The 12,063-nt window shown below is 47.3% G+C and overlaps 1 protein-coding gene across 4 annotated transcripts in view; it reads right to left on the reverse strand.

Annotated features, from left to right (window-relative positions):
- Nucleotides 1-4,449, reverse strand: part of GALNT7 (polypeptide N-acetylgalactosaminyltransferase 7) — a 130,951-nt gene extending 126,502 nt beyond the window's left edge. For 2 of the 4 annotated variants that reach the window (XM_057720239.1, XM_057720236.1), the window contains exon 1: nt 4,202-4,446. In XM_057720239.1, the coding sequence (XP_057576222.1) occupies nt 4,202-4,327 (126 nt within the window). In that variant the 5' untranslated portion in view covers nt 4,328-4,446. Of the gene's footprint in view, nt 1-4,201 lie in introns of all 4 variants that reach the window. The other 2 variants (XM_057720237.1, XM_057720238.1) reach the window with 2 other exon arrangements.
- Between the last annotated feature and the right edge of the window lie 7,614 nt (nt 4,450-12,063).

Consider the following 12,063-nt stretch of genomic DNA (forward strand, 5'->3'; position numbering starts at 1 on the left):
CCAATAGCGGGGTTTCCTTACCCAGCTACTGGAGTCAGGATGGGGAAGGAACCCACGCCACATGGGCACTGCATCCTTTTCTTCAACTAGGATGGATCCCTTTAGAGCAGGGACTTTTCCTTGAGGTCGTCTTGGTTCTCTCCAGTGGGGTCTGGGGTGGGGGGACTTGGGGGTGTGTGTGGTAGTAACAGGACTGATGCCTGACCTGCCAACACTGGATGGGAAATACTTCTACAGAATCGACAGATACAGCAGTTCTCAGGAATGTTTGCATTTCCAGTGTGTAATGACTGCTTCAGCACCGTGGAAGATGAGGGAGAAATTCCATGAGCAAGAAACAGGCATCCTGCCTCCCAAGGACTTAGTCAAGTGCTTCACAGGTACCTTTAAGAAACGTGAAAGCTCCTGATTCTCAACCCAGAAAAATGCACATGTAAGCAAAACTGGGCCTGTAGACAAGCCCAAATTTCTTAGACTTGGTATTATGGGAGTTTTTAATTGCAGGGGTCAGGAAGAACGCAAAACAACAAAAACCAATCCCAGGGCATTTCACTTGCAGAACTGAAACAACAGTGACCTCTTAAGACGCTACACTTCTGCTAAGTGACAGCTCCATCCCTAATAAACGAGCTTCCACCTGAAATAAAAATCTCATGGTCAAGGGCAGAGTTTTTCTGGTTGCAGCCAATCATCGCTGAGATAAAAGGCGTTGTTAAGGTGGAAACTGACTGACTGGGCGATCAATTCAGCCACAGCCTCATTAAGCAATGTTCCTTCCCACTGGTCTTAGGTTATCACATAAAACCTCTCCATCTTGCAGTGGTTCTTGAATTAGTCCTACTATGCATGCTGTGAACCTAAGTGGCATCAATAGTTTGACTTAACTAATATTTGCATACACAGAGAACCGCCAGTTTACACGCAGCTTCTCACCAGTAATAACTTTGCTCTAACAGAACCACTGAAGATCTTTCAGCATCTCCATTACAGACCTTTATTTTCAGAGGCTAATAATTCAATGTTAAACACTCAGGGTGGAAACCTGGGAGAAATGGTCTGGGAGATCCTATAATTTATTCAATTAAAGGAACTGTCTACACTTTGCAAGTGCTAAACAGATGGTTTTGATAAATGCTGACCTTAAAGTATTCGGAGGACAAAGCCTAAGAAGATAAGCCTTCCCAGTATAACCATAAAATAGAACATCAGAACGTATGGATTTTGTCTTAAAACAATGTGTAATAAACAATCTGTCATCCTTCTACCACCTATCGGGTGTCTGTGGACACCTTCCTTCTCCTTCCTTCCCACATGCAAACACCTACTCCTGATGCCTCTGCATCTTTATTTAATAACTCTTGAATCAACTGACTTTTCTCCCCTTCCACTGTCACTCTGCCAATCCCATCAACATCACGTCCCACTTGGGCTATCATAACCTCCAACAGGATTCCTATCTGCTCCTGCTCTAAACCAGTTCAGCCAGAGTAGTCTTTTCAAAGCACAAATCTCATCCTGCCTCTCCCCTACTTAAAAATCCTTCGATGAGCTCCATCCTTGGAGTTAACGGCTGCTCTAAAGACCTCATCCGTGGCATGGTCTCTCTGCCCCCTCCCTCTCCATGTTCTAATTACACTGGTCGTCTTCCACTTCCTCGGTTCACCATGCTACCTCCTACCTCAGGACCTGTGCACATACTTCTGCCTCTCAGGGGTGGCCCCCTCTGATACCCAGATCAACAATGACTCCTCTTCAAATCTTCAGATTTCAGAAGTCATTTCTTCAGGTAAGGCTTTTATGATCAACTTCCTCTGTTTTCTTATCCCCTGTGGGTTTTTTTTTCCCACAGCATATGGTGGCACAATTTTTATTTATAGATTTGTGGAATCTTGATTAATGTGATTTTTGACTCACTAGCCTACAAGATTCATGAGTTTAGGAGCGAGGAGCATGTGCTTAACGACTAGCAACAGGACATAGGAGGTACTCAAAAATGTTTGTTGAATAAATCAAATCGTATCCAACAGATCACTTTCCACATCATTCACATCAAAGAAGCAGCAAGAGGCCCAGAGATGGGAAAGGGAAAAGAAATGTGTTTCTGTTGTCTTGACCATAAGTGACGCATTTTGCTGGGGATCTAAAGGAGGAAGTAGTCCAGGCAAAAAAAGCACCAGGCTGCTGCAGACTTTCACGCCCAGAACACTGAAAGTACCAGGCAAAAAGCTGCACAGGGTGGACCCAACCAGGACCAGCTTGCTAGAGAAGAGGCAGGACCTGTATTTAGTAAATGGGATTGTTCTAGACCACCTCGGGCCATTTACTGGGATCCGAAAAAGCCCTATAAATGGATTAGCATTAAGGAGAGGCAGGTGTTTCACAGTTCACAGTGGGTGGAGTATGTGTAATCATAAAAGAGCCAGAAGGGGGAAGGGAAACTCAGGAGTCAGAATCTTCCCTAAAGGATATGTTCTTCTACTGCTGTATCTCAGAAACAATTAGGTCAGTTTTTATTAAAGGGAGGCAACAGTCCCTTATTTATGCGCTTATGATTTATAAGCTATACCTTAAATTGCTTAGTTAATATTTACTTGCAAACTTAATAAAAGGGTTTGGCTCTCCAGATACATAAAGCATTCTTCTTAATGTTAATTGTTTGAAAGGCTTAAAAAGCTAGCTTCGCTCTTTGGCAAATGACAGAAATTACACTGGATCCACCGACAAACTTTATCCAATAGGTTGCACCAAAAATCAAGTTATCACTGCCTCCAACAGCTATTAAATGAGCCCATGGCTCACTTAATTTAGCGTCTCTAGCTCTCTGTAAAAGGCCATTTCATCACAAATAATTTCAAATGACTGCAATATTCAGTCGTCCTTTGTCAATAGGTCATTATGAAAGCAAAATCATAAAAAGGTCACCATCACTCCATGAGAGCTGAGGGGCTTAAAACCACAAACACATTCAAAAGGAAAGCCGGGTACTTTCTATCATCATGAACTTGGATGATTTAGAAGGGAATCCACTCCAGACGTTATAAAGAGATTCCAGTGCCGTTAGGTCTTCAAATACACACGAAAACTTCAGAATCAATCTCAAAAGAGTAAACCTAACCTCATCACAGGGGCAGGTGCAGATAAGGAAACCTCTTCCTAGGATTCTTAGTGTTGAAAGGACGCCATCTCATTCAACTTCCAGACGCCAACTTTCCAGGAGTAAAGTTAATAAAGGCGACCCCTCGGATGCAAACGCCGATGCTGTTTGCAGAAGGCCCTGGAAGCGGCACGGCTCCCCCCACCCCCTGCCCCCGGCTCCAGCGTCCCCCGGGAAGGAGGCGCGCTGCCGTGACCCGGGGCGGGTCTGGCCGGGGGGCGCGGCCGCGCCTGCGGGGCCGCAGCCCGGGCTCCGGTCACCCGCGTCCAGAGCCCCGCCGCCTTGGAGCGTCAGGCAGCGGACAGCGCGTCCGGAGGAGCCGTCGGCGCGGGCGGCGACCGCACAAGTTAGTTTGGGGGCCCGGTGGCCCGGCCGCAGCCCGGGGAGGGGAGGGAAGAGGAGGGACGGGCTCCGGCCCGACGGGGCGGCCGGGGGAGGGGGCTCCGGGGCGGGGAGGGGGCTCCGGGGCGGGGGGAGGGGGCGGCCACGGGGAGGTGGAGGGAGGCCGGTCCCGGGCGAGGCCTCGGCCGCGCGTCGCCGGTCTCGGCGCCGGAGCCGAGGGGGCGGCGCTCTCCGCGGAGCCGGAGGCGGGGCCGCGCGCTCCCACAAGAGCGGGAGGCGGGGGCGCTGGGGACTCGGGCGGCGGGGGTGGCCGGACCCAGGGGCCTGGTCCGCACCGGCGGGGGCGACAGCCGCGGCCCCTCGCCTCCGTCAGGCCTGCGCGCGCCACAGGCCGCAGCCCGGACCAGTCCCGCGTCCCCGGCCGCCGCCGCCGCCGCGGCGGTCCCGGCCCCGGCCCTCCTCCCCTCCCCTCCCGCCCGCGGTCCCGGCGGCGGAGGGCGGCTGCCGCGCCTCCGCCGCAGAGCGGGGCGGGGAGGCGCGGGGGGAGAGCCGGGGTCGGACGCGGAGCTCGGGGCCCCCAGCCGCCCTCCGCGCCACCTGCGGAGCCCGCGCCGGACCCGCCGCCCCCGCCCCCGCTCCCGCCACGAGCGCAAACAAAACAAGTTGCAGGTCGCCGCCGCCGGAGGGGGCGGGCGGGTCACTCACCCTCATCCTGCTCAGCGGGCTCGGCTCGTCCGGCCGCGGGGACAGGGAGGACCAGAGGACCACCAGCCCCAGGAAGCTGCCCACCACCAGCAAACTGCGTAAGAGGAGCCCGATCTTCAGCCTCATCTTCCTCCAGCGGCGAGAGGCGCACAGCCGGGCGCAGCCGCCGCCACCGCTCTCCCCTCCCTCCTTCCCCCTCCGCGCTCGCCGCCTCCTCCCGCCCCCGCCGCCCCGCGGCCGCCCTCCCTGCCGCCTGCCCTTCCCGCCGCCGATCCGGAACTCCCCTCGCTGGGCGGGCAGCTCCTCCCCTCCCCTCCCACCTCTCCTATCCCCTCCCCTCCCCTCCCCTCCCCCGGCGGCCCCCGCCCCGCCCCGCCCCGCCCCCGGCCGGGTCCGCAGCCCCTTCCCCTTCGCTGTCCCCTCGACTCCTCCAGGACCCGCTACCTTGCGTCTAACTTGCGGTGCCCCCAGGTCTGTCCTCAGCCTCGGCCCCACCGCTCAACCCTTAAAGCTGCCTGGGTACCCAACTTTCATTGTCCTTTGGGGCCGTAACTCGGCCTTCACGCCTGTCCCCGGCGAGGGCCCCCCAGCCCCCGCCGTGGAGCCTGCAGGAAGCAAACCAGGAAGTCGGGGCTGCTGCTGCCGCAGCTCCACGTGGCTGATTTATAGCCGGGAGGATTTTTCCTTATTGATCGTGCTCGCTTCTTCACACGGCTCCTTAAGGAAGTGGATTTGTAACCGAAAGGCCCAGGTGTGATGTGCAAATATCACCGGACCGCAGGAGCTCTCTTGGAAAGCGGGTAGTACGTCGCTGTCTCTTGAGCTAATTAGAAGAACGCCAGCCTAGTGTGGGTGAGCAATACCAGCCTTGGTCTAGGGCTAAGTTTCTAGTCCTAAGACCGAGGGTTTCGGGGTTTTTAAAACAATACTAAAAAAAAAAAAAAACCACACACAACATCCAATACTCCATCCTTATCACCTCCTTCAGACCCGATTTTTACCACTTGATGGAGGTTCCTTGATTTGTGTTTTTCAAAAGCCTTTCTGCCTGAGATCTACATTACACAGAAAAGGATATTGACAAATGTTTAGCCAAATTTCCCACCCGGAGGAAATAATTTTGGTGCTCATATCTCCCAATAAAGATGTGTCACCTCGCTCTGTTGCCAAGTGCATGTGATTACGTTATCAGTGTGACGTAGCCTAAGTGCCTAATTCAAGTTGAACAGAATGTTTAATATCTTCTCCTAAGTGTTAGGATGGTAAAAATTGATCCTTCTTCCTAATATTGTCTCCTATCTGCAGGTACTTTAAAACAAGTGAAACACGGTTATTTAAATTTCTAGAATGAAATAGAGAATTTGAATCATAAGGATAAAGAATTATACCAGACCAACTTCATGGTTTAGGTTACACTACCTAGTATATTGAGGAATTCCGTAGATACCATCATTTCAGAATTTCCACAAAATATTTGCAGTGAACAATAGGGGGAAATGTAGAATGGATGACAATTTGGTGAGGTCTGTCCTTGGCTGGGTAATTGTGCAGAGTAATGCATGTGAGCTCAATACATACAGCACCTGAAGGAGGGCTGTCACGGAGTGAATACAAATCACTGTCTGACTCAGCATTTTTATCAACTACTTAAATCAAAACCAGTTGCTTTTCATATAGGAGGAGAGAGACTTTGCTGAAGACCTTTTTATTTTTCATGAAAAAGACCTGAAATATTTAATTGATAAGGTATGAACCGGCTGGGTAATGTAGAAAGCTCCTGCCCCACTCCTGGGTCAATTCAGGTGCATGTGGGGACCCAGGCATCACCTGTACCGAGGTGATTCTGACCCAGCTAATGTGTGTACCACCTGCGGAGAAACAGTGAAAGGAGGGGGTGCTTGGGCAAAGGTTTACGGAGATAACTCTGGAAAGCAGGAACAGGATCATTTGTGGACCCAACTTGTGCTATTCACAAGTGGAGAGGACTGCTTTGCAAAGCAGACTTCCCAGACAGAGACTAGGATTGGAGGAGGGACTTTCAAGGCATCTTATTCTGATCACATGAGGGGATAATGCCATTTGAAATCAACAGCTGAAGTCCACCAGGAGTAATGAAACCTTCCATTTGTGCTCTCATTTGTACAGTCAGAGGAGACAGTTTTTGATTATTAAGAAAATAGGAAGCTTACTTTTACTGTTATGAGCATAGTCAGGCAGGTGTGCAAATTGAAAGTGGTCCTTATCGCTCACTAAGGTAGTCAGAAGGATTCTTGGGCAAGAAATGGTATTCAGAGAAAACCCTGCCACACTCCTTTTAAGTTTTGCACGGAGAACTTAAAATATGTGTGAAAGGACACAGAATTAGAAATTGACAGGTGGGTGTATAATTGTAAAAGCCCACACTCCTCTGAGTCCTAACAATGTTTAAAAGAAACTCAAGGTATAAAATACATGCCTGTAGCAACATTTGCAGGGAGGCAGCCTCAGCAGAGTTGACACAACTCTGTTTAGAAAATGAGGAGCTACACATCCATAGCTTAGGTCAGGGTCAGTCACTTAACCTCTCTAAACCTAGGGCTCTTATCTGCCCAGTAGTGATTACAATACTCACCTCAGGATATAATCGAAAGGACTAATGGAAGTCAAGTATGTATGCAAAAAAAGTACAGATAGAGTGATGGGGCAGGTCTCAGTGAGTCCAGGTATAATTCTTTTTTTTTTTTTTAATGAATCCTACAGTTACTATATGACAGCGATTATTACGGGGGAATACTTCTCGTTTCTCTAACCTGGGGTTCACTGAGGAAGAGGGTTGAGACCAGAACTTAATTGGAGGGACACAGGACGGCCAAGAGAGCCTTGTCCTCTGTCAGGTTATCGGGTCACGTGTGGTGGATGGTGGTGTGGTGTCTTCAGCTGGGGGCTCCAAAGCAAGGAAATGAGGGGGAGATAATTCTTTTGAAGGCCCGGCGTGTGCAAGATGCTTCATATGTGTTACTGCAATTGATCTTTACATGACCTGGGTGGGGCTGGTGTTACCATTGTTCTCAAGCTGGGATTCAAAGCAGGTCTTTCTAACCTCAGAATTCATGCCACTGCATCCACGCTCCTTGCCAAGCAGTGCTAGCCTTCTGGGCCCGGGATATAAATGTGTTCTTAGACAAGATGCAGGTCAGGGCCTCAAGATCTGTTGGTTTTAAATTCTTCTCCTGCCTGTCTGTCCGAGAGGAACCCACAACGAGGAGTTGCACCTGTACTGGGGCTGCTGTTTAGAGGTGAGATGCCCCCTCTTGAGGCTCTTACCACCCCTTCCTTCCTTCTTTACCCTGCAACCAAGCTGAACATTTGCGTTTCTGAGTGTATCTGGAACTCCCTTTGCTTCCAGGCCGGGGGATTCTTTTTGCCTGAAGTGATACCTGCACAAAAGCCTTCCCAGCTTCCTCCCACGTCCCTGCCATCTCCCAGGGCCCTCCCCACCAACACGCTGGGACCAGTACCCTACTGGGTGTTCCATCATTCCCTGTACCTCTCCTTCCCTGACAATTACAAAAGGTACATGAGGATGGAGCCTTGTCTGTCTAGTTCATCCTTGTATCCAGTATGTAGAAAGGGTTCAGTAAATGTTTTTACTGAATGAATAATTGGGTTGAGAATATAAAGAAAAGATGAAACTTAGAACAGGGGTCAGGGCTATTTCAACTGCTGGTCCTCCTTACCTGGAGTTTCTCCTTCCAAGGATAAAACTTTGGGGGTTTTATTTAATTAGGAAAGTGATTATTTTAGCTCTCATGGTTATGGTCAGCCACTGGTAGACTGTTATTTCCCCTCACTCTGAATCCTCCTAGGGTTACTCAGGACTAAGAAAGAAGTGATAGTTTTAATTTAAATTCAGATTATTGTATCTACTGAGATTTCCAAGAAGGAAGAAAGAAAGGAAGGAATTAAATTGTATTGAAGTGGGAACACGTAGCCATGGGCAATTACTATCAGCAACCAGAGTTCAATTTTAACTCTATGTGGTTGTCAAGAACTCAGGTTAAATTAGAATCAGTGACCTATAAATTACTGGTTAAATATCCCAATGCCTATTCTGTAAACCATTTGATCACCTCTTTTCAAAGAAGACCATCAGTGGTAGTATTTTCAAGTCAAGAATGTATTTTATTGTTTAGAAAATAATTGCTATTTAGATATTTTTCTAAGTGTAGTTTCAGTTTGTTAAGAACATGTTAATTTTGTGCGGTGTTTATTATCTCTTACAGCATAACAAATTACCTCCAAATGTAGCATTTTAAAACAGCAAACTTTTATTACTCTTTCACTCAGTTCTGAGGGTCAGGAATCCAGGAGTGGCTCAGCTGGGTGGTCCTGAGGTTGTTGCCAGGCTGTCAGCTGGGCCAGGAGGAACCTGCTTACCTGCTTCCAAGTTCACTCCCGAGGCCAACAGGCAGGCCTCACTGGCTATTGTGGGACATTTCAGTTCCTTGTCACAGGGCTGCTCAGGACATGGCAGCTGGCTTCCTGCAGGGAAACATCTGGGAGAGGGAGAGAGAGAGAGAGAGAGAAAGAGAGGAGTCCAAAAGTTGTGGTCTGGTGTGATGCGGAAGGGGGCCACGTGAGGGTATGAGTCCTAGGAGGTCAGGGTCTTTGGAGGCTTAACAACAACACTGGAAATCACAATACTTGTTTTTTCATTTATTATTTGTAGTATTTCCGTTATCATTATGATATGCTGAAGTCTTTCAGAAAGAATGCAGATGTTAAATAATTGCTCATTTCTGATTACCTTGCAAAGAAATACTCTGTATACTGCCTTCAACTCTAACATGAAGGCTTTGGACCAAAGAATCTTGAACACCCCTCCAGTTCTGAAATTCTGACATTGTCCTGTGAAGTTAATAGATGGTTGAGACTTTCAAATTTATACTCTTGTGTGGAACACAACCAAGTCAAATTCTGCCTCTATACTTTTTTTTTTTTCCCTGCCATGGATTACTATTTCGGTAACAGGCTTAAAGAAATGGCTAATTCCTGAGTTGTGCTCATCTGGAATAAAGACTGTTGTCACTAGGGCCTCCATTTGATGAGGATAATGGTCTCCTACAGTGTCGTGAAGGCAGAAGTGCTTATTTAAAAGCCCTTTTAGATTGAACGCCCTAGAACACTACCTCTCCAGGAGTCGCTACTGTTTTCAGACTCCCATAATTCCGAAGTGCTCTTCTGACTTGACCGTTTATTTAAGCGGTGATTGAAACACATTCTGTCTCCTAACACTGGTTTAGAACCCCTTCAGCAACTTCCCATTGCTCTCAGAATTAAGCCCCAAACCTCTCAATTTATTCCAAAGACCTTTGCCAGCCAGCCTCTGCTACCTCCACAGCCTCTACCGGTCCACCAGTCCCCTTTTCCAACCTAAAATATAGCCACGTTGACCTTCTCTCCGTTTCTGGAACAGGCCAAGTTCTCGCTCCCTTTTAGGCCTTCACGCAGGTTATTCCCTTACCCAGAACACTCTCTCAGTTTCAGCAACAACTACCTCCCACCAAACTCCTGAGCATCCTTCAGAATCCGTTTATACATCAGTTCTTCCAGAAACCTCTGATTTTCTTCAGACCCCAGCCCTTGCCCCATGTTCTCCGGGCCCCCATCCACGCTCAGTCACGGCAAGTAGGGCTCAGCTTTGTCACTCCTTACTCAGTGGTCTGCCACCCTCATCGGGCCATGTCCCCATTTGGTGTCGTCTTCCCAGATGTTCGCAGTGCCTGGCACACAGGACCTGCGGTGCTGGGAGAGAAGGAGTGAAAGCAGAGTTGACATGTGCTGTGTTTCACTTGCTCACTCTGTGTTTTAAGCAAGTTTGGAAGCCTTGTGTGATAGAGATATACTGCATATATGTACAGGAAAAGAAAATATCCTTTCCATTGCTCAGTTAGAAAATAACTGAAGGAAAAATGAACTTTTAGGGGCATTAGCAAGATGCAGTCTAGCATAGTTGGAAAATAAAAGGTTTGGAATTACCAGATATCTACTTCCTGTCCAGCCTCTAATTCTCAGATCATTTAGGGTAATCTCTGCATAATCTCTCGGCAGTCTATACCTCAGTTTCTTTATTTGCATGCAATTTGTATGCATTTCTCCTCTGAAATGTCTGAAAAGGCTTCTAGGCATAGTCCATTACTAAAAATAACCCAGCCTTTTTTTTTTTTATAACTGATAAAAATGTCAGGTACTTCTGTCACTAAAAAATAAAAATCTTAGAAACTAAAACTACACACTGCACCCACTTCACCTCAGCTATGAGATTCTTCTCCTCAGTTTTCCCTAATCTTTATGAGTTTCAGCATGTTTGTACAACTTGATAATGTGTATAGAGGTGGAGGTACTTTTTCTTCCCCATGCTTTAATCATTTTGAATTAATAGGTCTTAAAAGGCATTAATATCTAAATGTTTTGCAAAACTATTTTAGAGGTAGGTGGCTTTGCCCTTATTTAGGGGCTAGGAAAGGAGGGTACACTGTTCTACATTTTTATCTGACCAAAATGAGTACTGTAATTCCTAGAGAATAAACTGAAACTACCTGTCTGCTCACGGATGCGGAAGTTTATATGCACAAACTGTTAAAGGACTTATAGTAATACCTTGGCAAATTTCAGTGTTGAAGACTTTTTTTCATGTCATTTAACCACACTCTGCTGAAAACTTGTCTTTCTTCAGTGAATTTCATGCCTTAATTTCATGAAATTTTAATACTTGAAATTAGAAATGAGAGTCTAGCCAACTCTCTCATTTTATGAATGACGCAGGGGTTCTCAGTGCATCTTACAGAGTTTCTTTCTGTTCCACCTCTGTTGCATCAAGGTTATGCTTGGAGAGATTATCAGTACAGTCGTCCCTCGTTATCTGGGAGGGATTTGTTCCAGGACCTCATAGACCAAAATCTGAGGATGCTCAAGTCCCTGTGTAAAATGGTGTATATTTACATATAACCTATGCACATCCTCCCTTGTACTTTAAATCATCTCTAGATTGCTTGTAATACCTAATACAATGTAAACGCTATGTAAATAGTTGTAAATACAACCTAAAGGGTACTTAAATAATTCCCATTTGCATGACAGATTCAAATTTTGCTTTTTGCAGTTTTCTGGAATTTTTTTCTCTGAATATTTTTAGGACACAGAACCCATTGTCAGCAGACTGTGAAATGTATTACCAAAACAGAGGCTGGTTTGTCTTGAAGCTATCAGGTTCCCATATTAAAGAATGTGAGATTCTGGGTGATGCATTTTGCTGAATCTCTCTGGCTGGACTACAATGGGTGTAGCTGGATTAGCAGGGTGTCTGCAGGTGGGTGAAGAGATGTGGACCAGTAGAAAGGGGCCAAGGAGGAAGGGACATTCTCTGGCTTGTCCAAGGCAACCTGCAGCCCAAAAGGCGCGTGGTGGGAACAACAAAGTAGCACTTTGCATTCATCTTCTGAATGGTTTTGATTAGTTATAATAAGATTGGGTTATTTCTAGTAATGGACTATGCCTAGAAGCCTTTTTCAGACACTTCAGAGGAGGTAAGCAAAATTGCATGCAAATGAAACTGAGGTGTAGGCTCAGGATATGCAAAGAGATTATGCCAAATCTCCAGGAATCAGAGGCTGGACTGAGAGGAGATATCTGGTAAATCTAAGCCTTATGTTTTCCAATGATGTCATTCTCCACCTTGCTGATGCCCAGAAATTTCATCTTTTTAGGCTGAACAATGAACAGTACAAATTCTCTTGATTTGAACGTGTAGCTCTGTTGTTGGAGAGCCACACTTGGGAGATGTGGGCCCAGAGTGCTGATCTTCACAGGAGCTCAAAATACTG

Source organism: Hippopotamus amphibius, chromosome 2, assembly GCF_030028045.1.
Source record: "Hippopotamus amphibius kiboko isolate mHipAmp2 chromosome 2, mHipAmp2.hap2, whole genome shotgun sequence".
NCBI classification, from domain to species: Eukaryota; Metazoa; Chordata; class Mammalia; order Artiodactyla; family Hippopotamidae; genus Hippopotamus; species Hippopotamus amphibius.